This window comes from Mytilus californianus, unplaced genomic scaffold, assembly GCF_021869535.1.
Source record: "Mytilus californianus isolate M0D057914Y unplaced genomic scaffold, xbMytCali1.0.p SCAF_2, whole genome shotgun sequence".
NCBI classification, from domain to species: Eukaryota; Metazoa; Mollusca; class Bivalvia; order Mytilida; family Mytilidae; genus Mytilus; species Mytilus californianus.
The window spans coordinates 49,175,750-49,188,478 of NW_026262668.1; the positions used below are offsets into that span (position 1 = coordinate 49,175,750).

General features: G+C 31.9%; 1 protein-coding gene and 1 long non-coding RNA gene across 2 annotated transcripts in view; both read left to right on the forward strand.

The window, feature by feature from the left end:
• The window catches only part of LOC127729916 (tetratricopeptide repeat protein 21B-like), a 61,688-nt gene that overhangs the window by 46,424 nt on the left and 2,535 nt on the right, over positions 1-12,729 (forward strand). The window contains exons 29-36 of the mRNA XM_052237853.1: positions 102-252; positions 693-854; positions 2,270-2,336; positions 5,957-6,082; positions 7,140-7,253; positions 7,951-8,004; positions 9,784-9,840; positions 10,306-10,426. Coding sequence (XP_052093813.1) covers positions 102-252; positions 693-854; positions 2,270-2,336; positions 5,957-6,082; positions 7,140-7,253; positions 7,951-8,004; positions 9,784-9,840; positions 10,306-10,426 — 852 coding nt within the window. The remainder of the gene's footprint in view (positions 1-101; positions 253-692; positions 855-2,269; positions 2,337-5,956; positions 6,083-7,139; positions 7,254-7,950; positions 8,005-9,783; positions 9,841-10,305; positions 10,427-12,729) is intronic.
• LOC127729940 (uncharacterized) lies at positions 2,431-3,920 on the forward strand. The gene is made up of 2 exons (XR_007994905.1): positions 2,431-2,735; positions 3,739-3,920. It is a non-coding gene; the product is annotated as an uncharacterized LOC127729940 (long non-coding RNA).

Genomic DNA, 12,729 nt, shown 5'->3' on the forward strand with positions numbered 1-12,729 from the left:
AAAAAATAATCTGAGATGGCACTCGATACAAGTAAATTTATGAAGGATTAGTGAAAAGGAATGAATAAACTCTGCAGATTTAATGTTCTTTTTAATTTTAGATAATTATGAGGCCTTAGCCAGACTTGTTGATTTGATGAGAAGAAGTGGTAAGCTAGAAGAGGTTCCAAAGTTTTTAGAGTTAGCTGAGCATGCCTCACCTAGATCTGCAATGGAACCAGGGTTTAATTATTGTAAAGGACTTCATGTATGGTTAGTGGTGTTCATTTAAACATTTCTAAAACATAACTCCTTTCTTAGTACGGAAATCCTGAAATTGAAGGAAAAAATGTTTATTTTCATACATATCATAAAAAGCATTACAAACCATGAAGGAAAAGTAAAATTAAAAAGAATTTTAGCTTTTCTACAGATACACAGGTTATCATACAAAAGCTTAGAAGTTATATATATTACTACAAGAGAACTGTTCAGACTTTTTTGTTTAAATGTATACTATTTCCTGAAAATGGTAAAAAAAAAAGGCTGCTAATGACTTTTAAACAGATTAACTCTGACAGATGATTATATTGGGAAGTATATAAATATGGTGTAGCATGAATGTGTTAATCTTTCTAATATAAGATAAAACATTGTAGCTTTTTTCAATTTAGAAATTTGAAAATTGTGTAAAGATTTAATTTATCCTATAGGTACACAGGTAACCCTACAGAAGCTTTGAAGTTATTTAACAAAGCCAGGAAAGACTCAGACTGGGGCAATCTGTCTACGTACAACATGATAGAGATCTGTCTGAATCCTGACAATGAGACTGTTGGAGGGGAAGTGTTTGAATCGGATGAGGATGGCTCAATGTAAGTGACAAATAATTCTGTAAATGTGTCAATATTTCAGGAACAGTCACCTCAGGTAATTTTGTTCACATGAACAGATTTAAAATATGAAGGAAAAACTAGCCAGCATCGTGTCTGATGTAAAAATGTATAAAAGTTAAGTCATCTGCATGATCTTTACTAAGGGATATTAACATGTACCATATGGTAAGCAGAAATTAGGTTTAAAAGATTATGCATCTGATTAACAAGACATGCAATCCAATAATAACAAAGGCCCTAAACAATAACAATTAATGTACAAAACAAATATTTCAAAAACGACTATTGAAAGTGTTGATTTCTAGCTTTCTGCATACCCGGTAGATACAATGCTTATATTTGTATCAGTTTAAATGAGATAAACAAATATTAATTCTAATGTACACCCCTTCTCCTTTTCCCAAGAAAAAGACATTAACTTTAATAAACAAGAAAACCTACAATAATATTTGTATCAACATTTAGATATTATGAATACACTGCATACCTTTATGTCTATCAATTACAAAGAGATTTTGAAAATATGAATCTACATATCAATATTTAACGGTAGATCTCGTTGTTCCACATGTAAAGCATACTTAATTAAAATGTAAAAAATAAAAACAGTTCATATGTGAGGAGAGTGAACTGCAGAAATAAAAGCCAAAACTTTTAAAGATTTAACACACACAATATATATACAATTTACCTACTATTGATTTATTCTGATTTGTCAAGAAGTATAATAAATCTTCTACCATTGTATATAACACTTTTTTTATCACAATTTGTAGCAAATTATTTGGGTAAGATTATTCTCCAAAACCATTTATGAATGCTGTTAAAAATCAATTGCTACATTTGTTTTGACAATTTTTGACATTTTTACCTATTATGTCTGTTTGTTTTGTTCACACATTGTTAATATAATGGAATTTTATGATACTGTCATACAAGTGGGAGGTTTAGCTAGCTATAAAACCAGGTTTAATCCACCATATTCTACATAAGGAAATGCTTGTTCCAAGTCAGGAATATGACAGTTGTTTTCCATTCGTTTGATGTGTTTGAGCTTCTGATTTTGTCATTTGAAAAAGACTTTCTGTTTTGAATTTTCATTGGAGTTCGGTAATTTTATTATTTTACTTTTTGCAATGTTAAATACTTGCTGTAAACTAATTTTTGCGAGCTATTTATTTATCCCACTTTTGTGAATTGGAACAATATTGCTAATACAATTGGCAGTGAATATTTAAAATTTTTATCATCTTATATGATAATGAATTCATCAACAAAGTTCAAAAACTGCTAAAATAAATTGTGACATAGTGGGCCAGCAAGGACTAAACATAAAGAAAGTATCAGCAAAAAAAGTTGGTTTACGGTATCACGATAATGATAATATATTGTAGGTCACAAGACAAAGACAAGTCAGATAGTGAACAAATGGCTGTAAGAACAGCAGAGAAACTTCTAAAGGTACAATTCTATGGATATATTCTGGATTCAGTTATTATTGTGAATATCAATTTTCACACTTTGAGGATAAAATGTATTTTTGTGGATATTTGATTTTTAGCTCACCTGACCTGAAAGGTCAAGTGAGCTTTTCTCATCACTTTGCGTCCGTCGTCCGTCGTCCGTAAACTTTTACAAAAATCTTCTCCTCTGAAACTACTTGGCCAAATTTGTCCAAACTTGGCCACAATCATCATTGGGGTATCTAGTTTAAAAAATGTGTCCGGTGACCCGGCCAACCAACCAAGATGGCCGCCATGGCTAAAAATAGAACATAGGGGTAAAATGTAGATTTTGGCTTATATCTCTGAAACCAAAGCATTTAGAGCAAATCTGACATGGGGTAAAATTGTTTATCAGGTCAAGATCTATCTGCCCTGAAATTTTCAGATGAATCGGACAACCCGTTGTTGGGTTGCTGCCTCTGAATTGGTAATTTTAAAGAAATTTTGCCGTTTTTGGTTATTATCTTGAATATTATTATAGATAGAGATAAACTGTAAACAGCAATAATGTTCAGCAAAGTAAGATCTACAAATAAGTCAACTTGACCAAAATGGTCAGTTGATCCCTTAAGGAGTTATTGCCCTTTATAGTCAATTTTTAACCATTTTTCGTAAATTTTTGTAATCTTTTAAAAAAAATCTTCTCCTCTGAAACTACTTGGCCAAATTTAACCAAACTTGGCCACAATCATCATTTGGGTATCTAGTTTAAAAAATGTGTCCAGTGACCCGGCCAACCAACCAAGATGGCCGCCATGGCTAAAAATAGAACATAGGGGTAAAATGTAGATTTTGGCTTATATCTCTGAAACCAAAGCATTTAGAGCAAATCTGAAATGGGGTAAAATTGTTTATCAGGTCAAGATCTATCTGCCCTGAAATTTTCAGATGAATCGGACAACCCGTTGTTGGGTTGCTGCCTCTGACTTGGTAATTTTAAGGAAATTTTGCCGTTTTTGGTTATTATCTTGAATATTATTATAGATAGAGATAAACTGTAAACAGCAATAATGTTCAGCAAAGTGAGATCTACAAATAAGTCAACTTGACCAAAATGGTCAGTTGATCCCTTAAGGAGTTATTGCCCTTTATAGTCAATTTTTAACCATTTTTCGTAAATTTTTGTAATCTTTTAAAAAAATCATCTCCTCTGAAACTACTTGACCAAATTTAACCAAACTTGGCCACAATTATCATTGGGGTATCTAGTTTAAAAAATGTGTCCAGTGACCCGGCCAACCAACCAAGATGGCTGCCATGGCTAAAAATAGAACATAGGGGTAAAATGTAGATTTTGGCTTATATCTCTGAAACCAAAGCATTTAGAGCAAATCTGACATGGTAAAATTGTTTATCAGGTCAAGATCTATCTGCCCTGAAATTTTCAGATGAATCGGACAACCCGTTGTTGGGTTGCTGCCCCTGAATTGGTAATTTTAAGGAAATTTTGCCGTTTTTGGTTATTATCTTGAATATTATTATAGATAGAGATAAACTGTAAACAGCAATAATGTTCAGCAAAGTAAGATCTACAAATAAGTCAACTTGACCAAAATGGTCAGTTGATCCCTTAAGGAGTTATTGCCCTTTATAGTCAATTTTTAACCATTTTTCGTAAATTTTTGTAATCTTTTACAAAAATCTTCTCCTCTTAAACTGCTTGGCCAAATTTGTCCAAACTTGGCCACAATCATCATTGGGGTATTTAGTTTTAAAAAATGTGCCCGGTGACCCGGCCAACCAATCAAGATGGCTGCCATGGCTAAAAATAGAACATAGGGGTAAAATGTAGATTTTGGCTTATATCTCTGAAACCAAAGCATTTAGAGCAAATCTGTCGTGAATAAAATTGTTCATTAGGTCAAGATCTATCTTGCCTGAAATTTTCAGATCAATCGGGCAACACGTTGTTGGGTTGCTGCCCCTGAATTGGTCATTTTAAGAAAATTTTGCAGCTTATGGTTATTATCTTGAATACTATTATAGATAGAGATAAACTGTAAACGGCAATAATGTACAGCAAAGTAAGATCTACAAAAAAGTCAACATGATCAAAATTGTCAATTGTTCCCTTAAGGAGTTATTGCCCTTTATAGTCAATTTTTTACAATTTTCATAAATTTTGTAAATTTTTGTAAATTTTTACATAATATTTTCCACTGTAACTACTGGGCCAAGTTCATTATAGATAAAGATAATAGTAAGGAGCAAGAATGTTCAGTAAAGTAAGATAAAAAAACACATCACCATCACCGAAACACAATTTTGTCATGAATCCATCTGTGTCCTTTGTTTGATATGCACATAGACCAAGGTGAGCGACACAGGCTCTTTAGAGCCTCTAGTTTTTGTTTTGCCAAAGTATGCATACAAGCGTATAGATTTGTACTGCTTTGAACATATGAATTCATGGTTTACATTCACTCACCAAAATTGATATCCCACAAATAATAATGAATCCACAGTATTCTAAGAAATGTTTGAATAACATAAATTTCTAAAGATAATGCATGTATACTTTGAAAATACTTTTATGTGTGGTAAATTGGAATCAAGGGGGAAAATACTTTTATGTGTGGTAAATTGGAATCCAGGGGGAAAATACTTTTATGTGTGGTAAATTGGAATCCAGGGGAAGAAGACTTTTATGTGTGGTAAATTGGAATCCAGGGGAAGAATACTTTTATGTGTGGTAAATTGGAATCCAGGGGAAAAATACTGTTATGTGTGGTAAGTTTGAATCAAGGGGGAAAATACTTTTATGTGTGGTAAATTGGAATTCAGGGGAAGAATACTTTTATGTGTGGTAAATTGGAATCCAGGGGAAAAATACTTTATGTTTGGTAAATTGGAATCCAGGGGGAAAATACTTTTAATTGTGGTAAATTGGAATCCAGGGGAAGAATACATTTATGTGTGGTAAATTGGAATCCAGGGAGAAAATACTTTTATGTGTGGTAAATTGGAATCCAGGGGAAGAATACTTTTATGTGTGGTAAATTGGAATCCAGGGGAAAAATACTTTCACACTATTCAGATATAGAATCATGACTTTAATGAAGAAGTGTACAACTTAAAACCATTCAATCCTGCAGTTTGGCAATCCAGTCTTTCTCAAAAGTGTGTCTAAAAAAAGATCAAGCATTGAAACAAAACTTGTTCAGATGGAAATCCAGAAAATCTAAAGCAAAGCAACTGCAATAAAGTTTTCACTGTAGCAGTATTGAGTTCAATACCCCCAAAAAGTGTTCTTCTAGACTTAATGAAATACATCAATAAACTACTGCTAGATATTTTTAAAACTTTTAAAATGGGTGATCTGTATTTTAAACACTGGTATTTTGGGTTAAATAAACTTTAAGGTTAGGGCTGTTCCAGGGAAGGCACTTTAAAATCTCAACTATATATGGTGGGTTTCAAGTACAGTGAAAATATAAGTGAATTTCTAATTTGCCTCTATAGGTGGTTGCCCCATTTTGAAAATGCTTTCCTTGGGTACCATGCATGTTTAAAAGGAACAGCCCTTAATCAAATTTAAAGATATTGTATGATTTTTAATTTTAATTGTTATTGTAGGAATTGAAACCAAAGCCTGGTGATATCAGACCAAAGTTGTTAGAAAACATGGCACTGATTGCAACTAAACAAAAGGCAAATATAGAGAAAGCTTTAAATGCCTTCATGGAGATCTCTACTAATGAAGTATGTTATTCACAATTAGAAGATAATCTTCACTTTTAGAGGTCAATTGTTCTTTTTATGCCCCATTTATGGGCATTATGTTTTTCAGTTCGTTCGTTTGTCTTTCCATTCGTCCGTCCATCTGTCCGGCTTCAGGTTTAAGTTTTTGGTCAAGGTAGTTTTTAATGAAGTTGAAGTCCAATCAACTTGAAACTTAGTACACATGTTCCCTATGATATGATCTTTCTAATTTTAATGCTAGATTGACCCCTATTTTACGTTCCACTGAACATAGAAAATGATAGTGCAAGTGGGGCATCTGTGTACTATGAACACATTCTTGTTTTAATATCACTGGGATGCTATCTCATTGACTTTTACACCTCATTTTTTCAACTGAAAATCATGATTTTTTGTAAGCGTTTACCTTTTGCTTACTAAGTAAAGTAAAAAAAATTGATTCAGCATATTGACAAACATTTGATCATAAGCTCTTATGAGCTTTTCACTAAACAGTTTTTGCTATAATTGTCGTCAGCATAGAAGCGGGAAAAACAAAATACATAAAAATTGAACTGCCTGATTAAATTACATAAGACATTTTTTTAAAACATGACATATTTTATAATTAGATATATTACTGCCTCTTTTCCTCTATCATACATGTAATTGAAGCAGACATGAAAATAACCAGACATGTGACAGAGTCTTTATTTGAAAAGATATTATTCATGTTAGGTACAACAGAAACCATATGTCTGTTAAAATTTTTTTTAACAAATAAACATGTCTATTTGGATGTCTTTTGAAGCTTTTTAAAAAATTATAGCTGTAAATCAAATTTATGACCAAGGAAAGTTTATGAAGGATTTTCTTGACTACTGTCAGAGATATTTGTTACATGTATATTGGTAATTATCTCTTGTGAGAATCAAATTCAATAGATCACTTGTAGAAAATTGGTAACATGAATGGTTTCTTCTTTAACAGATTTGACAAATTGAAACTCAAGATTCTTCTATATTTTTTTCATAAAGCAAATCATTTCATTTTGGAATAAATATATATAAATTTTTAGAGAGATCATGTAGGAGCTTTATATGGAATGGCTGCAGCATATATGGTTCTGAAGCAAACCCCTAGAGCAAGAAATCAACTGAAAAGAGTCGGCAAAAATAACTGGACCATGACAGTAAGTGAAAAAAAGACAAAAAAACACTTAAGAGAGAATAGAACTGAATTCAGCAACACATAAGCTATTTACTACATGCAACAACAATTTTTTTTGCATTTTTTCTCATGGGACATAGCAATTTAAGTGAAATTCTGTGATATCTTTTAATGGCAGATAAGGTGTATAGATAGATAACTATTTTTTTTAAGAAAACAGACCCAGTTTAATAAAATTGCAGACTCAATGAAGTGTTATTGTCATATATAGGTATTTTAAGTTTTGCAATAGTTTGTATTAATTGACAACCCTGTATACTAAGGTATCTACTTCAGGAGACTATCAAAAGTAAAGACAATGGCGTTAGTTCACCAACTGGAGTTATATTTAAAAAAAAAGTTTTTTACAATTTTCAAATATTTCAAAACAAAATATTCTTTCCTGAGGAAACCCCAACCACACAATATTTAACTGTTATATTTGTTAGAGTGTTAGTGTGTTAGTGTGTTAGTGTAGTGCACAGAAAGGTATATTTATGTGTGTGTATATATATATATGTGATATAATATGTAAACATCCTGAATGTTCAGCATTGGTTAGTCAGTTGATCAATTTTGCACGAACAGAAGGTGTCCAAGTAAATATGTTAAGGATACATCCACAATAATTGAAGTCTTTGAAGATACCAGGTAATTTTTGAATTCTATATGTTTTGTAGGATGCAGAAGACTTAGAGAAGAGTTGGTTATTGCTAGCAGACATTTATATACAGGTATACAATATTAGCTGAATTGTTACAAGGAACTGAATGACCATTTAATAACTTGAATGAATTATCTCCCCATAATTACAGTAGTCAGTAATCTCCATTAGCAATGTTTGGTAGATTATTATAAGTTGTTGGTGAAAAAAGGTTATTTAACAGAAAGGACAGATTTAAATTAAAGGAAGTCCATGACTTTTTTATACCACTCCACATTGACTAGAGATATAGGGGGAGGGTTGAGATTTCACAAAACCTGTTTAACCCCGCCACATTTTTTGCGGCTGTCCAAAGTCAGGAACCTCTGGCCTTTGTTAGTCTTGTATGTTTTTTTATTTTTTGTTTATTTATGTGTTCTGGAGTTTAGTGTGACAACCATTTTTGCTGAACTAGAATACATTATTGTTTAGGGGCCAGCTGAAGCCCACCTTCGGGTGCTGGATTTTCTCGCTGCAATGAAGACCCATTGGTGGCCTTGGGCTGTTTTCTGCTCTTGGGTCGGGGTGTTGTCTCTTTGACACATTCCCCATTTCCATTCTCTATTTTAAAGTTACTTGCATAGTAAGTATTAATTATCAGGTGTTCTGTACAAACATGAAGAATTCATAAAATGTCAGCCACAAGCAACAATAAGAAGCCTTTTTGGTAATTAAGCATAGGGAACATACCAAAAGGGTTATGCTGTGTGAAATGACTTATATTTTACAATATCTGTGTATAAAAAATTCCCATTCTAACTTGAAAGCACATGGTGTTTTTTGTTGTTTTGAGATTTTTCTCAAAATCCTTAGCAGAATAATTTACTGTAAATTCAGAAATTATTGCGTGCATTTATTATTGTGATTTATGAAAACTGAACAAAAATGGGAGATTAATTAATGTGATTTCTGGAAAAGCTTCATGCATATATATGTGTCCGATATCAGAATGCGAGTTCTTATTATTGCGATATTCACCAAGTCGCATTATTCGCATTAATAAAAAACTCACAATAATTTCTGAATTTACAGTAAACTAAAGAAAAGATTTGCATTCTGACATCATTGAATAACCATACGAACTAATCACAAACAATATGATCCAGATTCAGAAGCAAATATAATTTGAGATTTGAAAAATACTAAAATGCAATGCAGGTGCATATCAATAAAATCTATTTCTACAAAAAAATTTTGCCTCATGATCAGTCAAAATCAATCAGAAATAGAAATAAACTAATTCATAAGGGCTGTTCCAAAATTGATCATAAGGGGGGATGGAAAGTACCCAACTTAATTAATTGTGGAGGGTTGCATATTTAGAATTTTATACGAGTTTAAGTAAAATGAAAATTTTATATTATGGTTTGTTGGTTTCTGAAAAAAAGTTCCTTCCTTGTCCCCCGTGCATTTTAATCTGGAACAGCTCTTAAATCTTTTGTCACAGAACTTTACTTATTGTTACAGTGAATGTATCACTTTTACACAACAGCCTTTGTGGATTTTGCTTTTTCCACCTGCCCACAGTAGACAGCCCACAGAACAGACCACTCTAGCTATATTCTCTTTTTTTTTGTAAAAATATTGATTACAAATGCTTATCTGCTTTTTTCAATTGATTGTACTTACAAGTCTTTTGATTCAACAAAAGTAATTGCATGCCCACTCCTATGGGTGGGCAGAGTAGACAAGCTAGAAATTTTGCCCACCTGGTGCCCACTCCCACTGTGGGCGGGTGGAAAAAGCAAAATCCACCTGAGCTGTAGTGTAGTTTTTACATTTTTAAACTTATTTTACTTTACATTTACAGTCAGGGAAATACGACATGGCAACAGAGTTATTGAAAAGATGTCTGCAACACAATAATGTAAGTCTTACTTTTAGGAGAAGATGGGTCATATAAAAGATAAAGCTATTCTCTGGTATAAATTTATTTTGCTATTTATCTTAGATGTAAACCATGTTTGGTCAAAAATAACTTTGGTGTGAAAAGGAATGAAAGTAAAATTGCAGTGGAACGTAATGAGTTGAATAGACATTGCAGTGACTAAATTCTATTTCTTCTGTTTAAAAGAGAAACCAAAATAATGTTGCAACACACAAGAAAAGTTAGAAGAACCCCCAAAAAAGGGGTAACAATGAAGGGATAACTTTAACAAAATGTTTAAAATAAGTTATCAATAAGGTATCACACTTGTCCAAAATTTCAAATTTTGTCTATAAATTTACAGGATCAAATAAGCAGCAGAATATATTTTTTTTTTTTTTGTAAATCCTGATAATAAACTATTTTCCTTTTTAGCTTATAATGTTTGTTAATATTTTGTTCTAGTCCTGCTGTAAAGCACATGAGTACATGGGATATATAATGGAGAAGGAACAATCATATAAAGATGCTGCTCAGAATTATGAAGCAGCTTGGAAATATGGCAACAAAAATAATCCTGTTATAGGTAGGTATTGTAAAGTAATAGGACAAAAAAATGAAATTCTAGATGTCTGATTGTGATTAACTTGGGTAGTCCAATTTGGGTGTCATTTGGGTCTAGCTCACGTTGTATTTGTTTTGCGACTCAAATTATATACATTTGGTAAAAAAAAATCTTGGAAGAAACCTAACAGGGAGAAAATTGCATAATGTTTTAAAGACACACCTATCTGTATATATACAAAAAGGAAAACGTGTGGTATATGTTAAGAAGCCAACATAAAGGTCAGCATACATTATTATACAATATACAAGGGTCTATAAAGATCTTAATTGCCTCAAGTCTAGAATAATCCTAACCAGACAGAAAAACAAAAAAATATTACTTGAGACAACCACTGGTGAGGTACCTGATTTCATACAGACACAAAAATATGTTGTTGGGTTATGAATTTTTTTATCACTTATGATAAAATAAAATGAAATTTTTTATTTTATCTTAATTAGTGGAATACTAAAAAAGATACAGAATAAAATGCTGCGCTGAGTGCAGCCTGATACGACCGCAGTGGTCGAACCCTGAACAGTTGGGGCAAATTTGGACACAATATTCAAGCTTGATACTATCTGAATTTGGCTTGTGATCAAATTTTTGACATATTACAGGTTTCTGACACAAAATAAATGTGGTCCAAGATCTTAAAAATCTAATGCGCAATACTGTGCAATTGAAGATTTCTTCTTGAAACTTTTCAAAAATTTGAAATTTAAAAAATTAAAAAAAAAAAAATATGAACCCTTTTAAAAAAAATTGAAACTCCCCCCCTTCCCCCAAACTTTTTGAATCCCCCTTTTAGCATTAACCATCAAACTCAATTGCAGTCTTTCCTTTGTAGTATGAAACCTTGTAGTACAATTTTAGAGAGAGCCATACACTTAATCACAAGTTACTGTCTGGAAACTAGAAAAATGCCTTTTTTTTTAACCATAAAAGCCTATTTAAATACATCATAAAAGTATTAAAATAGAAAATGACATCATAGTCATGGCTAAAATTAAAAAACCTTCATCAGCAATTTTTAATAGTAATATCTAAAAATAAAATTCCTTCATCAGCATTTAAAAGTAACTTCTAAAAATAAATTGACAGCTAGGACTTTGCAACCATAAAAACCCATTTAAATACATCATAAAAGTATTAAAGTAGAAAATGATATCATAAACATGCCTAAAATTAAAACACTTTCATCAGCAACATTAAATAGTAATATCTAAAATTAAATTCCTTCACATACATAATCATGGCTAAAATTAAATAATTTTAAAAATAGAAAATGACATCATAATCATGCCTAAAATTAAGAAGCCTCCATCAGCAACATTAAATAGTAATATCTAAAAATAAAATTCCTTCACATACTTAATCAGGGCTATAATTGAATTACCTTTATTAAACATTTTTAAAATAGTAACTTTTAAAAATAAATTGACAGCTAATCACCTAAAAGCAGTACATTTCTTTATAAATAATTTACAAGCAGTGTAAGGGAGGTAATTTGACAATATGTGTTTGAAATACTTCCCTTACACTGCTTTAAAATTATGTTTTGTACTTAAGTTATTGTCCATTAACCTGGAAACCCTTGTTTTTCCCCCTAATTCCTAAACAGTTTGAGCCATAACCCCCCAAAGCAAATTCTTACTATCCCTTTGTGATATGGTAACTTGTGGTATAATTTCAGAGAGATCCATACACCATTTCACAAGTTATTGTCTGGAAACTAGAAAAATGCTTATTTGGGCCTCCATTTTGGCCCCCAATTCCTGAACTGTTAGGACCATAACCCCCAAAATCAATCCCAACCTTCCTTTTGTGGTCATAAACCTTATGGTAAAATTTCATAGAAATCCATACACTAAAACAAAAGTTATTGTCCGGATACCAATGTGTCTTCGGACAACGACGTGATACCAATATACGACCACAAAATTTTTGCGGTCGTATAAAAATCAGTTGAGAAAATGTGCTTAATTCTAGGTACAAGTAAACAATACCAAATTATATTGTATCAAATACATGCAAAACATTGGAATGTTTCTTACCTAGAATTCTGAAGGCAATTACCACACATTTAATTTGTTTAATGTGCCTTCAGATTAAAAGGTAGGGGCTTTATTGTAATCACCTTGTTCATCCGTCCCTTGATTTGTCGGGCCAACAAATAATTTTGTTAATTTTTCTCAGAAACTACTGAACAGAATAACTTCATTTTTGGTCAGCAGCTTGACAGTGATGAATCTGTCAAATACACACTACCTGTTTGCCAA